The following is a 17,722-nucleotide window of genomic DNA, read 5'->3' on the forward strand; positions in this document are numbered from 1 at the left end:
GCATATCCACCACATTAAAGTTTTTTAGGCTATAGTAGTTCAATAAAAGTTTTTGTAGTACTTGTCAGCCTGTTTAAAATAAATTTTTATTTCTGCATTAAATAGATCTGCATAAATTTAAATTTTGACTCATATTGTTATTCTAATTCTCCTAAAAGTTATGAATTTCCAAGTTTCCCTAAAAATAATTTCTACTTCGTAAATCATCTTCGTCATCATCTACTTGGTGGTCGTAATAAAAGTTTAATTAGTCAAAATTCAATTTGCTCTAACAAAAATTTAGTTTAAATTTACTTTTATTGCCGCCAATCCACCCAAGCAACCAAACAACGGCATTCTTTCTCTACTATCCATCAAAATAAGGTTTGTCAGTTTAAATCAATGATTGCTCGGTAGTCAGCCGACAACTTGCCTCTGTTAATTCGTTCATTGGCATCGTCCGTGTTTATCCCCCAGTGTGCGAAGGTAAAACGGTGCCAAACAAGCCGTTCATTCAGCGTTTCAAACATCTTTCTTTTTTCCGTCCAGTTGGGCGGCATTGAATTTCAGTTGTTTAGCGGACTTCAAGCGCGAAACAGCGGCATTTTAAAGAAAACGGGAATTAGAAAACGAAAACGACGGCACGAGAATCAGCGCGGTTTTATTTTATCCAAGTCGTTTTTACCTTCTAGTGTGGAATTCTCCTTCGGAAAGAAAATAAATTAAACAAGGCATTAAATAAATTCAAAGGCAGAAAAAAGAGTTAATATCCGTTGCTTTCCTTGGTGTGACATTTTTTCGAACCTTTTTTTTATTGACAACCGTGTTATTATTGTTGTCGTTATTATGGCTGATGGTGTTTTAAGAGGATTTGTTCGAGATTTTTTTGCGGTTAGTGGTGTTTGTTGATGTCTAAATAAATTTTGAAAATATAAATGCTAATGGATTTTTTGTTGTTGTGTTGTGAAAGTGTAATAAAAAAGGATATTGAAATTAAGAATAATTATTTTCAAGGATAATAAATTATTAAAAAAGGATATTCAAATAAATAATAAATTATTTTAAAAGGACGTATTGTCCTTTTGGTCCTGATTCTTGCAAAAAATTATTTATTATGAAAAATATAAATTTAAATTATTATGAAAATAATAATTTATCTAGTTAGTGTAATCATTTTTAATTCAAAGGATATTTTCTTAGTAAAAATTTCTTTTAATAAATAGAATGGATGATTGATTTGACAAATTTCAAACCGTTTTTATACCCTTCACCACACTGTGGTACAGGGTATTATGTCTTTGTGCATATGTTTGTAACAGGCAAAAATAATCGAGATAGACCCATGGTTCCTTTTGAGTCGATTTATGCATGTCCGTCTGTCCGTCCGTCCGTCTGTCCATGTATTTTTGTTAACAAAGTACAGGTCGCATTTATGATCCGATTTGGATGAAATTTGGCACAGGTCTGCATATGTTTGTAAGAGGCAAAAGGAAACGAGACAGACACATGGTTCCGTTTGAGAATATGCATAGAATCACTTTTTGAGTCGATTTAAGCACGAAATTTGGCACAGCGTAACAAATTAGGTCTTGAATGATGTGTGTTAAGTTTCTTGAACAAATAAACAATTTAGTATCGGTTGCAGAATGACCTGTTTATGGTTCCAATTTCATTTTACTGGTCCTTTAAAAATGCGACGTCTGTTAGGATTCATCTGTTGAATATACTCAAAGTGGCGAAGGGTATCATATAGTCGGCCCCGTCCGACTTTACTACTTTCCTTACTGGTTATTTATTTGAATTGGAAAATCGCAAAAGTTTCTGAAAAAATATTGACTTCCGTGATCCTTGAAAATTCCTAACTAAAGGAAAAAATAAAATTAAATGTTGAGGATGTGAATATGAAAATTTAAATTAATATATTTCATATCAAGCTTAGTATACCCTCCTGTATCTTGAAAAAAAACAAATATAGTTAGGGATTATATTGGGGTTTCAATACCCATAATATGATAGTTTTACCAAATCTTGTTCCGATCTATCCAATTTTTACGATAACTCCATCTATTTTTAGCCGCTGTTAATATGAATTCGCGATATAGTGTGGAGTGATTAAATGTTTGCTGTTAACTCTAAAGCTAATAATGACAATGGTTAATATTTTCGTTTGCGGCTATTGCACGTTATTTTGAGATGACATGTCTTCAGTCAAATCAAATGAGGAATATTTTTTGTAAAACATATCCACCTACTATCTCGAGTCCTTGTGCCGCTTTTTCGTCCTTATTTTCTGGAACAGTAAACTAATTGCCACAATATGAGATTTGTTTGTTTTAGAAGGGGTCCTCGAAGACAAGAAATCGATATTCCTATTTTGCTAAGCACTTTTCCAATCAAGCGGGACACAATTTCCTTGATTTTTAAACCGGATTTTCAGACAATAAAACCCGTTTTTGTAACAACCGAATAAAACTAAAAACGTTCTTTGAAAGATAAACATTTTTTTTACATGGAATAAAATGTTTTGCTTAAGATTTAACTGTGTCCGGTGCTTGAAGAAATAAACCGTTCATCATTCAAGTTGTAAAAAATGTTTTTATTGTTTATGTTTTTATCACATCTTCTTAGTTCTTACACTGACAATTTATTCGATGGTCCCACTTGATTTTTTTTTGTAAAGCCGCGAAATATTGTTCCTAGTCCAACCTTTTAATATACCGATCGTCATATCTCGACTAGCTGAGTCGATCTAGACATGTGTGTCTGTCCGTTCATTATAATTTGTAAACTAGATAAAGGCCACAGTTATCTACCAATCGACGAAATGGTTTTTGGTAATGATCGGTGAATATTAAGGGGATGAAATGGACAAAAACGTCGCTCTTGAGGACACAATTATGACATCAGAGAACTGAATTTGGACATAGAATGGGCATGACTGCTTTGATGAAGATTGCCCAATATTTAGCGGGTAAAATGGACCCAGACATTTGTGTAAAAATTTACAAAATTTGTATTCTGGGCGTATATATTTACTCCTGAATGGCATAGTTTATAGTATATCCCAGAGGATCAGTTGACCTATAAATTGATATAAATTATATTGTTCTAACTGGGTTACACGTACTTAAGCTAGAGGTCCAAGATGTAGTACCGATGGCTAGGAAATTTAGAATGTAGTTCCGGTTATGGTCAAGGACGACTCCTACAATTATCGATGATAATCAGATGATATTTTGTGAATGAAATGAACCGAAAATTATTTATACCCTTCACCACACTGTGGTACAGGATATTATGTCTTTGTGCATATGTTTGTAAACGGAATATCTGCCAAGTTTCGTGAAAATCGGTCCAAATTTAGATATAGCTCCCATATATAGTTTCGTCCGATTTTATGAAAATGGTGCACCAAAATCCCTATATATCTATCGATTTGCACGAAATTTGGCATAACGTACTGAATTGAGCTTAGAGTGATATCTGCCAAGTTTCGTGAAAATCGGTACAGATTTAGATATAGCTCCCATATATAGTTTCGTCCGATTTTATGTAAATGGTGCACCAAAGTCCCTATATATCTTTCTATTTGCACGAAACTTGGCATAATGTACTGAATTGAGCCTAGAGTGATGTCTACTAAATTTCGTGAAAATCGGTCCAGTTTAGATATAGCTCCCATATATAATTTCGTCCGATTTTATGTAAATGGTGCAAAGATGTTGCAGAATCGGTCAAGATAGTGCAAATACAGCGAAATATAGCCCAGGCTCGGAATATTGATGTGCAGAGAGTTAGAGTTCCGTGGCAGTCATGCAGGGTATTACTAGTTTCTGACCTACCTTTCTGTAATTGAGTTTCGGGTTTTCATAGCATAAGGAAAGTCCTGTCAGAAAATGTCATTTAATGTATTCTACCAAACAAAAACTTGTTTTATAATAAGAGGGAAGAGCATAATGAGGTGAAATTGCATATGTAACCGTTTTGGAGTGAAAAATCAGGCCTATACAAAAGGCGGAACTATTCAGACAATTTTTGACAAGAATAGTTTTTACCCAGAAATTGTAAATTGCAATAAAATCGATTTTCAAAATAATGCAAACAAGTAAAGACGATGTTAAGTTCTGCCGGCCGAACTGTCTATACATTCACCATGAGTTTGAAATTAAAAAAAAAATAATGAACATACCGAAAAATACGCGAGAAAAGGGAGTTTTAAATTCTCCAAATACCGAATAATGGGTATACCGGGGATATGGGACTATATCAAAACAGGAATCGATTTGGATAATTTTTGGTAATGAGATTTGAAAAACTTATACAAAATTCCAAATATTGAAGGGTTGCCGTTATATGGTAGCTACCCTAATAATTGGGTCAATATAAATAATTTTTAGAACGGAAAAGTGTTATATAATGAGAACGCAAAATACCAACTTACAGCCAATTCTGTTGTAAAACGTGTACAAAATCCCCAAAATATTGAATATTTGGTGGGGTGCCGTTATATGGGGACTATACCAAAACGTGGACCAATATATCCCTTTTGCAATACCAAACATCGTATGAGATCTAGCAATGTCTTTGCAAAGTTACAAAATTTATCTTAAGCACTGCGATTTCTATTGTGATTTCAAAAGACGGACAGACGAACATGCATAAATCGACCTAGAATTTTGTTCAGATCATGAATAAATATGTCTGCTAAATATTTCGAGATTATTACAGTGGATGATTTAATAACCAGGTATTGAATATTAAATGCGATAAGACCTAATTCCTTGTCACCAAAATCACAAGCTTCTATTTCAGGCAAAAAGGCCATTATTAAGGTTCGATAAGAAACAGAGATTGATGTGGACTGCCGATTCACAAATCAAACCAAACCTTTGTTTTTTTCTGGATGGAATGCCAGCTCCCAAAACTCTAGTAGTTACTTTTAGTTCAGAAATTGATCATATCGCTACACAAAATTCATTTCCAAAACTTCGGATCTTCTTGAACATATTTTTGAGCGTTGCTTCATTGTAAGTCTTCCCATGATGAAATACCAAAACACAAATTTTCAGATCGACGGCAAATAGTTTCAAACGAATTTGAGGTATAAGTCTGTAATTTCCATAAATTTAACATACATCGATAATCTGTATTTTCTGTATGACATTGAAGCTGTATTACATAATATTATCATAATGGCCAAAACTCGTTCAATGATGAGGGTCATGACGGCTGTCAAAAACGGCGTTACGTCGTAAATCTATGAACTCACCTGTTCGTCGAAAAAGCCCCTCAAAGTAAATGATCACCTGATTCTTCGACATGTGGTCATATGGGGACTGTTCCTCGTGAGCCACATAGGACGCTCAATTTTGAGTGGTACCTTATAATTCGTTTCCCTGAATTCTTCGGATCCAAAATGTGGAATCGAAGGGCCTTCCCCGTTCGTCCCTGAATGGACACCCGATGACTTTGAATGTTGTATGAATTTGTTTCTCAGTTTTCAGAACGTTGTGTTTTTTTCTACAGAATATTTCATAAAGAATATTTATATCCCCACGTCAAATTTAGCTTCATCATTAATATTCAAAATTATATTAATTTATGTTTATTATGCTCTGGGGTCAGTGAATTCTATTAAAGGTTTAAGCTGCCCTCAAAAGACCCTTATAAACTAACTCGCATACACACATTGTGACCTTGAAATCATTCTAGTATACTCCTCCCTCACATTGGAATTACTATAATTTATTTATGAATGTAGGTGGGGAGATTTCCCTCCACCCAAACAATGAGCGACGGCCTAACTGACCAAACTCAATTCTTTATTACTGTTTTATTATTTCCAATTGTTTATTTGTGTTGTTTGCTCTTCATCGTTGTTGTTGTTCTATCACACACACAAACATATTAAATGGTTTGATTAGGCCGAGAACATTTGTAGTACATTGATATTGGCTTAGCTGTTTTGTTTTTTTCGTAGGGTTTTAAATCTATAATTTATTTATAAATCAAATGAAATGTTCTATACATATACCTATACGAAGAATTTCCTTGAGAATATAAACAGCTGTGATAAAATGGTATAACATTCCAAATGTATTTTCAAGGACAATGTCAGGAGAATCAGGATATTTCGAAAATAAATTTAAATTTAACAGGGGTAACTCCAGGGTGGCATGGAAGGACATTTTTTTGTGGAAGGAGTTGAAAGCGTTCATTATAGAGGAAATGGAAGGAGTATTTGTAGAGGAGTTGGAGGAGAATTAATAGACGAGCTGAAGGGAGTCTTTATAGACGAGCTGAAGCTGGGAGTCTTTATAGACGAGCTGAAGCAGGGAGTCTTTATAGACGAGCTGAAGCAGGGAGTCTTTATAGACGAGCTGAAGGCAGTGAGTCTTTATAGACGAGCTGAAGGCAGGGAGTCTTTATAGACGAGCTGAAGGCAGGGAGTCTTTATAGACGAGCTGAAGGCAGGGAGTCTTTATAGACGAGCTGAAGGCAGGTATTCTTTATAGACGAGCTGAAGGCAGGGAGTCTTTATAGACGAGCTGAAGGCAGGGAGTCTTTATAGACGTGCTGAAGGCAGGGAGTCTTTATAGACGAGCTGAAGGCAGTGAGTCTTTATAGACGAGCTGAAGGCAGTGAGTCTTTATAGACGAGCTGAAGGATGTTTTTATAGACGAGCTGAGGGCAGTCTTTATTGTCAAGCTGAAGGGATTTTTTTGGCGAGTTGAAGGGAGTTTTTTAAGCGAGCTGAAATTAGTCTTTATAGACGATCGAACGTTTGTTTTTATATAGACGATCGAACGTTTGGGAATCATTGCAAATGTCCCATAGCACAGTTGTCGCAATCACAAAATTTTTGGCCAAAATTATTTTTTTGAAGTTTCATATTTTTATAATTTTTTTGCGCGGAATAATAAAAAACACTTCAAACCTTCAGAAAATAATTGGTTTTTCTAAATACCATTAATAGCCGCTCGTTGGTGTAATGCTAAAGTTGAAAATTTTTTGTAAAAAATAGAACAAACTGTGTGCTGTAAAATATATACTTTTTGGTGTGCTGTGTGGTCGAATGGGTATACGAAATTCAGACCAAAGTTATTATGAATCTGGAAGCTGATAATAAGTGCTTTCATAATATATAAAGAAAGAACGAAGAAAGTTGTAATATCTGGGTAGGGAGATAAAAGTTTGTGTGTATATTGAAAATTATTTTTTACAAATATTTTTGAAATCTTCTTAAACTTTAGAAAAAATGTAAAAATATCGTCTCCTCCAAAAAATTTTTGGAAGCTGGCAGGGGTATGTACTATCATATTCAGAAGAAATATTTTGCCTTATTTTGCCTTTTTTAGAAAAAAATGTATTTTTCTACTTTAAGTTGAGTGAAATTTTTTATAAATTGATGTTTTTATTGTATATAGTATTGAACTGAAAATGTGGGATAAAGAAAAATTTTCATCCGATTTTTCTTAAAATTGATATTTAAGGTTTTAATAGTATAAAAAACATTTCTGCAACATTTTTTGAAAATTGGCCCACACTGTGACATAGCCGTACCGTCCGATTTAAGATATTTTAAAGATGCTGCTGAATGCAGAAACAAAATAAAAAATGACAGATTATTACACGCTATTTAATAGAGCAATGGATACATCTGATCCACTTATATCATCTATACGCCTAAACGCCCACTTACAAGAAAGAAAGCGGTTAAACCTGCCATCTGAAGTAATCGAATTGTTAGTTTGTGAACTAAACTGTGAATTACGGCCCGCGAATGATACTGGTTGTGATGAAACCACATATGAAGAATTCGAAAAAGAATATGGCGATGAAAATATAGTTCTGGAAATCGAAATATCTACATATATTCAATAATTAATTAATTTAAAACTTAATAGAGTTCTTTTATTTTCTTTACTTAATAGTATAAAACAACCTTCTTAAGCCTGTTTTAAGTCATACTTTTATAAAAAGAGTAAATTTTGAATTATGTTTACCGCATTTTATTTTGTTTTACAACTCATGTTTGTACTAAAACATCACATTTTGTACCCTAACATTTGTATGCCTTTGCATATCTAAAAACCTAATAAATAGTACTATATTGTACCTTATGATTGCAGAAACGCGTTTTAACGGATTTGCAATAAATATTAATATTATTATAATAAATATTAATGTATTTATAAACGAAAAGTATACATTATGTTGTATTAAATAATTTTGGCCAAAAAAAATTGAATTGGGACAACTGTGCATAGACGAGCTGAAGGATGTTTTTATAGACGAGCTGAGGGCAGTCTTTATTGTCGAGCTGAAGGGATTTTTTAGGCGAGTTGAAGGGAGTTTTTTAGCGAGCTGAAATTAGTCTTTATAGACGATCGAACGTTTGGGAATCATTGCAAATGCCCCATAGGCACCTAGTCTCTATAGGTGAGGAGTAAGCAAGGGAATCTTTATAGAGGAGCGAAATCCAGGATGTCTTTTCATATAGGGGTGAGTTGAAAGGCTGAGTCTTTTTAGGGAAATGTAGAGGACATGTTCAACTTTACATATGAGTTAAGAGTCGTCCAGTTTACCACATCGCCCACTGTGCTTCCCCTGCGGAATATCACATGCTTCTTTCTATTAATTACCTGTCATACTCATTGTTGCTGCTGCTGTTAATGTGGATAATATGGCTCTGGGACGGATTAGTTGTGACTTAATTTGTTTAGTCTGTAAAAAGCGCATTGTTTTACTGCTAATCCATGGCGGAATGTCAATACCATGCAACAGTGCTAATAATAATTGTAGACAGACGATGACGGCCAATAACCATGAATATGGAAAAACAAAAAAGGAGAAGACAGTTCAAAAAAGAAAACCGAAAAGTAGAAAAGACAAGACGATGAATAAGATGTCACCCTTAGAAGACATAGATATATGTAACTACACAAGTACATATGTATGTATTTACATGGTATAGATTTCATACATAGTATTTTTTTTGACACTCAACTATGAAGGTCACAGACACACAGAGAGGCCTGTAAGTCTGCTATTGGTGGCCAGCGATGAAACGTTTGTGGCACAAATCTTGGCTGGTTGAAAGAAAGACGACAAACAAATAAACCAAAAAAAATTGAACAAAAAAATATACATAGTTGATATGAAGGTTCCCAACAGTAGCCACGTTACCATAGAACTCAAGGCATAGCAAATTATGGATTTTTCCATAATTTTTGTAATAATAAGTATTTGTGGATTTGTACTAAAATCAAAGAGGTTATATTTTTGGTACTCCAATAAAATGTACAGGAAAGTAAAGGACAGTGGAAAGGTAAATTTTTGGAGCATAAACAAATATAAAATTATTTATAGATCTTCTTTAAATAATATTAATTATTTTTTTTGTTCTCTTCCTAGGTCAAATATGATCCCGTCCAACATGACCCACAGGCAAATGTTATCGATGGCTCGGGACGTTGTTATCCGAATTGTGATTCCAGCGTGTGGCTGAGATCTTGTGTAAAGGAAATAATTGAACCTCTGGAGGGACATGTTATTGGCAATATACCCACATGGTTAAATGGTAGTCTATTGCGTAATGGCCCTGGCAATTGGAAGGTGGGCGATATGACCTTCCAACATTTATTCGATTGTTCCGCGTTGCTGCATCGCTTTGCCATTCATAACGGCAATGTGACCTATCAGAATCGTTTTGTTCAAACGGAGACAATGAAAAAGAATAATGCTGCCCAAAGAATTGTGGTAACGGAATTTGGTACAGCCTCTGTGCCAGATCCATGTCATTCAATATTTGATAGGTAAGGATAGTGTACATTATTTTTTTATTTAATTATTTTTATTTAATTATTTTTTTTTTTTTAATAATTTTGAATTTAAATATGTTCTCTTTTCAGGGTCTCAGCAATATTTCGTCCAGATAGTGGTTCCGACAATACTATGATCTCAATATATCCTTTTGGGGATGAGTTCTACACATTTACAGAAAATCCAATGATACATAGGTAAGATTAGCCTATATTAGCCCCTGAATCAATCCACGCCTATTTTGGCCATCTAAAAAAATATTCTTTAAACAATCCACGCCTTTTTTGACCTTGGAAAAACTATTTTTTAATAAATCCAACCTTATTTTGGTATATCCTCTTTTGGCCCTTAAAAACTGTTCTTTAAAAAACCGACCCCTATTTGTCCCTTGACCTTGGAAAAAATATTTTTTTATAAATCTAACCTTATTTTAGTCTATCCTCTTTTGGCCCTTAAAAACTATTCCCCTATTTTTCCCTTGAAAAATATTCGTTAAAAAATCCGCGATTTGTTGGCTTGTGGAAAAAAATATATTTTTTTAAATAGACGCCTTCTTGGATTGTAGAAAATAAATATTTTTTAATCTAGGCCAATTTAGACCCTGGAAAAAGATTTGTTATAAATCCAGGCCAATTTAGACCCTGGAAAAAATATTTTTACAAATCCACGCCTATTTTGAGCCTGGAAAAATATTTTTTATAAATCCAGGCCAATTTAGACCCTGGAACAATATTTTTTTATAAATCCACGCCTATTTTGACCTTGGAAAAACATTTTTTATAAATCCACAACTATTCTGACCCTGGAAAAATATTATAAATCCACGCCTATTTTGGCTCGGGATTTTTTTTTATAAATCCAACCTTGTTTTGGCCTATCCTGTTTTATAAATCCACGCATATTTTGACCCTGGAAAAATATTTTTCTTTGAAATCCACGCCTTGTTGGTTTGTGGAAAAAATATTTTTTTAAAAATTCATTCTTGTTGGTAGATTTTGGAAAAAAATTTGAAAGACCACGTTGCAAGATGTTGTTTTCTACTTGGTCTTTCCATCTGATTTGTGGTCTTCCCCTTCTACGAGAACCATCAGTAGGCTCGCTTTTATATGCCTTTTGAACAGGGGCATTCTCATTCATTCGCACAACATGGCCTAGTCATCGTAGTCGCTGCAGCTCAAATCGATGTCCGCATATTCACCGTCGACGCAGATCGGCCGTAGACCTTTCGGAGAATTATTCTTTCAAACACCCCAAGAGCTGCCTCATCTACCTCGAAGCTGTAGTTCTCAAGTTCCACAGTTGGTCCGAGTCTACTGGACGTCTTGCGCGTTGATACCATCAGCTTGGTCTTCTCGCCGCTTACTTCCAGACCCACTTTGGCAGAATTCTTCTCAGTTTGTTCAAAGGTGGCTGTTACCGCACGCAATGTTCGACCCATTATATAATGTCATCGGCGTAGGCGAATAACATGTGTTGTTTTGTATACAGAGTGCCTTTCTGTTCACCTTTCCGTCTCGTATGACCTTTTCCAGCAGGATGTTAAAAAGATCACTGCTGAACCTTGTTCCACTTAAAGCAATCCTGCATAGCCGTATTAATTTTGCAGGAATGCTGAACGTATATAGTTGGCACACATCGTCTTGTCTCCTTTTTTGTGCACGGGACACGAGATGCTGAGGTTCCAATCATTGGGCATGCATTCCTCTAGCCAAATTGTACTAATCAGCTGGTGCATGCTCCTGAACAGCATCTGGCCACCAGTCTTGAATAGTTCGGCTGGTAACCCGTCGGCTTGCTGCTTTATTGTTCTTGAGCCGATTAATTGATTTTATGACTTCATCTTGGCTAGGTGGTATACACTATATACCATCATCTCTTATTGTGTCTGGGGTATCTTCTTCACCGACACTATTTGATACCAGAAGCTTTTCAAAATGCTTCTTCCAGATCCTAAACACGCTGTCTGTATCTGGTACCAGGTTTCCTTCTTCATCTCTACAGAAGGATGTGCCTGCTCCAAAACCTTCGGTTTGGTGTTTTACTCGTTGGTGAAATTTTCGGACTTCATTCTGACTTTTGTACATCTCGATTTGCTCACGCTCATGTTTTTCTTGTTCTTTCTTCTTTTTTTCTGAAAACACGTTTCTCCACTCTCCTTTTCTCCCGATAATTCCCATCACATTACGTGTTGCTTTTGCTGCAGTATGTAGGGCGTGGGAAATTCTTTGCTATTGTTCTATTATCGGGACAAGAAGTGCTTTCGTCAAGCAGGTGGGTAACTTGATGGGAGTAGGCCTCGGCTACCTGTTGTGTTTCCAGCTTTTCGACGTCGAGGTTTCCGTGTTGTGTTAGATCGCACCTTTGCTGCAACATTAAGACGAGTGCGAACCTTGGCTGCTACATGGTAGTGGTCCGAATCGATATTCGCTCCTTGGATCAATCGAACGTCTAATACACTGGATGAATTCCTCCCGTCTATCACAACATGATCAATTTGATTTCTCGTTGCTTGATCAGGAGAAATCAAGGTGGCCCTGTGTATATCGAAATGCTTGAATCTGGTGCTGCTAACAACCATGTTTTTTGCAGCCGCGAAGTCAATCAACCTCATGTCGTTGTCGGATGTTTGTTCATGAAGGCTGAATTTTCCGACGGTAGGGCCAAAGATATTTCCCTTCCGATTTTTGCATTAAAATCTCCTAGCAGAATTTTAATGTCATGGCCATGGCAGCGATCATATGCCGTTTCTAGGCGCTCGTAAAATATGTCTTTGATCTGCTCATCTTTGTCTTCGGTCGGAGCATGGGCGCATGTTTTTTATTCTCCTGTCATGTCAGCTATAATACAGTGCGTAATCGTCTGATTTACTTATGCCCACAATTGAGATGAAAGAGGGATCAAGATAAGCCTGGACTTCGCCATGTTAAAGCCAATCAGAGCCTTTGCTTGGTATCTATCATCCCCTACGCCACCACGCTTATATTTTATCAACTTTTGAAAAAATAATTCGTTTATGAATTCACGCCTATATAGACTCCATGTCGTCTATAGAAACTTCCTCCAGCTCGTCTATCCAACTCCCCATAAATACAATCTCCAACTCACATTTAAGCTCCACCAGCTTGTCTTTAAATTCTGCCTCTAGTTTGTATATAAAGACTCCCTTCAGCTAGTCTATAAAAACTCCCTCTGGCTCGAACATAAAGACTTCTGCCAAATCGCCCATCCAACAGGCCAATGGAAACTTCCTCTAGTTCGCCTATAGAGACAGCCTTTCACGTATCTGTTGGGACTTTTCTCAGCTCTCTTCTCCTGTTCTGCATACAAAAAATGTTAAATATATGGCGTATACTTTATGACAGCACTTATACGCCCCTATATTTGCTGTTTCTCATTATAATCTCCTCTTTTGTTTTATTTACAGAATAAATCCCCGCACATTAGCCACCGAGGGGCGGATTTGTGTCACAGATTATACAGGTGTTGTAAATCATACCTCTCACCCGCATGTTATGCCCAATGGCACTGTCTACAATTTGGGTATGGCATCAACAAAATCGGGTCCAGTTTACAACATTATCTGCTTTCCACATGGTGAAGGTATGTTCGAAAATGCCTATGTGAAGGCTCAAATACCCTGTCGATGGAAGTTGAATCCTGGTTATATGCACACATTTGGAGTGACGGATAACTATTTCATAATTGTCGAACAACCTTTGTCCGTATCGCTGCCGGAATTCGTAAAGGCACAAATATTCAATCAAAACTTCTCAGCCTGTCTGAAATGGTTCGATAACAAACCCTGCATATTTTATTTAGTTGAACGCCGTAGCGGTGAAGTTGTGCATAAATTTCAATCCGATCCATTTTTCTACCTCCATATTATTAATCAATACGAACAGGATAATCATGTGGTCATTGATATTTGTTGTTATAAAAATCCTGAAATGATCAATTGTATGTATTTGGAATCGATGATGAATATGCAATCGAATCCAAATTATGCCTCACTTTTTCGGGGTAGACCCCTACGATTTGTCCTGCCGTTGGCAAGTAAAAGCCAAGAGGATTTAATCGGTGAATCGCAGCGTCAACTGGGACGAAGACAAAGACTTATGAAATCCTTTACGCTCTCGGGTATCAGTGCAAGACTACAACAACCAAAGCTGAAACGTTCTCAAACCGAATATGAGGATATAAATTTTGCGATGAATAATAATCCCGAAGTGACCAAAGATGATTATAATTTTACGGGTAAAAATGAAAAATATGAATTGTCAGAGAATTTAATAACTCTGAGGAATACCAAGGCGGAGGCGTATCATACAACGTCGAATGGTCCAATATTTGTGAGACCCGAAATGCTTTGTGATCTCGGCTGTGAAACACCACGTATAAACTATGAACGATATTTGGGTAAGGGTGGAGGAGAAGTTTTTTGCTAACGGAATGTGTATAATTATTTATTTCTTTAAAGGTAAACCTTATCGATATTTCTATGCAATTAGTTCCGATGTGGATGCAGAGAATCCTGGAACGGTGAGTATAACACACAAACAAACACCTCCTGAATTTAATTTATATTAAAAAATCAAGGCGTATGAGTGACAAACGTACTTATACGCATCAGGCTTACATATAGGGTTGTAAGGAGGAATTCCCGAACAGCTGGAGTTCATTTTTTTAATGAGCTGGGGGGAGTATTTATAGTCAATCTGAAGGTAGTCTTTTCAGACCAGGTTTTTCATAGACGAGAGAGGAGTATTTGTATTTGGCCTTTTCCTGGAGAGTTGGAGGGTTTATTTCTATAAGATCGGGAGAGAGAGCGTGTTTATAGAACATCTGAAGGTAGTCCTTATAGACGAGCTGGAGGGAGTCAGTATAGACGAGCTGTAGGGAGTCTTTATTGTCCAACTGGAGGGAATCTTTAAAGACGAGCTGGAGGGAGTTTTTATAGACGAGCTGAGGTAAGTATTTTTTGGAGTGCTGGTGGGAGCTAAAGGCTTAAAGAAGTCTTGGTGAATGAACTGATATTTTATATGCGACATAGAGGCCGGAGACGAACTGAGGGCCAGAAATCTTTGTGGACGACCTGACGCCAAGGGAGGCCAGCCCAGGAATCATTATAAACTATAGGTGGATTTTTTAAAAAAAATATTTTTGTGGGTTTTTGTGGCGTGGTTTTTTTTTAATATTTTTGAAAGGCTACATAAGGCGTGGGTTTTTTGGAAAAATATTTTTGAGAGGCTACATAAGGCGTGGATTTTTTATACCCTTCACCACACTGTGGTACAGGGTATTATGATTTTGTGCATATGTTTGTAACAGACAAAATGAATCAAGATAGACCCATGGTTCCTTTTGAGAATATGCATAGAATCACTTTCTGAGTAGATTTATGCATGTCCGTCCGTCCGTCCGTCTGTTGATGTTAAATTGTAAACAAAGTACAGGTCGCATTTATAATCCGATTTAAATGCAATTTGGTACAGCTTATTTATTTGGCCCAAGGATGAACCCTATTGAAATTGGGAAAAATCGGTTCAGATTTAGATATAGTCCCAATATATACATTTGCCTGATTTACGGACTTTAGTCCCTGAAATGGTGTACCAAAGTCCCTGAGAATGATGTGTGCTAAGTTTCGTGAAAATCGGTTCAGATTTAGATACAGCTCCCACTATAGTTTCGCTCGATTTTTGGTAAATAGTAGGCCAAAGTCCCTATATGTCTTCCGATTTGCACGAATTTATATATTTATATATTCATCCGATTTTAGGTAATTGGTGCACCAAAGTCTCTGAAAATCATTCGATTTGCACGCAATTTGTTATAACGTACTGAATTAAGTCTAGATTGGCGTGTGCTAAGTTTTGTGAAAATCGGTTCAGATTTAGATATAGCTCCTATATATAGTTTCGTCTGATTTTATATAAATGGTACACCAAAGTCCCTATATATTTTTCGATTTGCACGAAATTTGGCATAGCGTACTGAATTGAGCCTAGAATGATGTATGTTTAGTTTCGTGAAAATTGGTTCCGATTTTGATACAGCTCCCATATATAGTTTCATCCGATTTTATGTAAATGGTGCACCAAAGTACCTATATATCTTTCGATTTGTGCGAAATTTGGCACAGAGTACTGAATTAAGTCTAGAATGATGTTGCTAAGCTTCATGAAAAGATCCACAGCTGGGCCGATTGACACAACGTACTGAAGTAATATAAATTAGTCTCTGGCAAGTTTCCCAGAAATTGGTTCTGATATAGATATATAACAAAAGCGCGACGTCTGTTAGGATACATATGTACAATATGCCCAAAGTGGTGAAGGGTATCATATAGTCGGCCCAGTCCGACTTTACTACTTTCCCTTGGATTTGTATACCCTATACAACTATGTTGTCAGGGTATTATAGCTTTGTGAAGCCCCAAGAGTTTTTAACGCGAAATATTGGTCCTAGACCCACCTCTTAGTATACCGATCGTCATATATCAACTAGCTGAGTCGATCTAGACATATGTGTCCTTCCGTCCGTCTGTCCATTATAATTTGTAAACACGATACAGGCCACAGTTATGGAATTTCAAATTGAAATTTTGCATGTAGGATGGGTTCTGGCCAATGAAGACCCCTATTGTTGTTTGTTGTTACTAATTTTTTGTCGGTTTTTCTGGTCGCTCCAGAGGCCAATTATGACCCGAACATCGTGAAATTTTACATGGAGAAGGGGATAAAGATCGGTCAATATTTAGCGGGTCAAATGACTTTTGTGTCTATGTCCTAAAGGACATAGACCTGAGAAGTTGATAGTATATCCAAGAGGAGTGGCTGATCTTTAAATTTATACTCATATATTATTTAGTATCCCATTACCACAATAGAGGGCGGAAATATAACGCTGATCAATTTGAAATTCCATGGGGTTCCAGGACAGCGCTTATGATTTTCGGTAATGATAAGATAATACTTTTGAGATGAAGTGGACCGAAAACTTAATTTTTTGCAATTTTTCGAATCGATCTATAGGCCACAGTTATAAGCGATCATCACCAGGGATGGTCCGTAGGACGAATTTTTAGGTTTTCGACTGTCAAAAAGGTGTAAACGTCGAAAATGTCATATACCTGTATGAAATGTAAAAGTCAAGTCAATCTGGACATGTAATAAGAAGTAATGTACTGAATTTTAGAGGGTGCGGGCAAGAGGGTGCAAATGTCGCGAAATATTTCCCAGGCTCGGAATAAACTTCCTTAGAAAGTTAGAACTCCGTCGTAGTTGTGTAGGGTATCATATGGTCGGCTCAGTCCGACTATACTGCTCCGCTCACTAGTTTTAAATGTTTTTATGCAGTCAACTCCTTTATTAATCAATTTCCTAATCCCTTTCTTCTTTTACAGTTAATCAAGGTCGATGTTGTCAATAAAACCTGTCAGACATGGTGCGAAGATGACTGCTACCCTAGTGAACCGATATTTGTGCCCTCACCCAATTCACAGGATGAAGATGATGGCGTCATTTTAGCCTCAATGGTTTGGGGTGGATTCAATGAGAATAAAGTTGGTCTACTGGTGTTGTGTGCTAAGACCTTTACCGAAATGGGTCGTTGTGTTTTCCACACCAATGGACCGGTACCCAAGTGCCTGCATGGTTGGTATGCCAAGGATATTGTGTAAATTTGGAATAAGATATATATTTTATAATTTTTTAAGCTTAAAAGTAATAATAATTGGGATTTTTATATATTCTAAGAAAACAAATTGTTTTTGGCATTAAATATTTGTAAGAACAACTTTATACCCTTTTCGCTTACCTCTAATGTTTCCATATACAATAAAAAATAAAAATTATATTTCCCCATGTCCTGTTTTATTGAAAATCTCTTTATGAAATATTGAAAAAAATTTAATGCA

The 17,722-nt window shown here is 36.1% G+C and overlaps 1 protein-coding gene across 1 annotated transcript; it reads left to right on the plus strand.

Moving 5' to 3' along the window:
* The first annotated feature begins 825 nt into the window (after positions 1-825).
* On the plus strand, positions 826-17,485 carry LOC133327930 (carotenoid isomerooxygenase-like). Its single transcript, XM_061536476.1, has 6 exons — positions 826-870; positions 9,397-9,797; positions 9,894-10,001; positions 13,229-14,220; positions 14,282-14,343; positions 17,210-17,485. The coding sequence occupies exons 1-6, from the start codon at positions 826-828 to the stop codon at positions 17,483-17,485; spliced, it is 1,884 nt and encodes a 627-aa protein (XP_061392460.1).
* The last annotated feature ends 237 nt before the right edge of the window (positions 17,486-17,722 follow it).

Source organism: Musca vetustissima, unplaced genomic scaffold, assembly GCF_032173495.1.
Source record: "Musca vetustissima isolate MV318-11 ecotype Yass unplaced genomic scaffold, APGP_CSIRO_Mvet_v1 utg49154, whole genome shotgun sequence".
NCBI lineage: Eukaryota > Metazoa > Arthropoda > Insecta > Diptera > Muscidae > Musca > Musca vetustissima.

Bases quoted from the DNA above. Each gene is read 5' to 3' on its own strand.
- LOC133327930 (XM_061536476.1), top strand. From the start codon at position 826: ATGGCTGATGGTGTTTTAAGAGGATTTGTTCGAGATTTTTTTGCG. The intron at 871-9,396 runs GTTAGTGGTGTT...TTCTCTTCCTAG, and splicing joins TTGTTCGAGATTTTTTTGCG to GTCAAATATGATCCCGTCCA. The intron at 14,221-14,281 runs GTAAGGGTGGAG...ATTTCTTTAAAG, and splicing joins AAACTATGAACGATATTTGG to GTAAACCTTATCGATATTTC.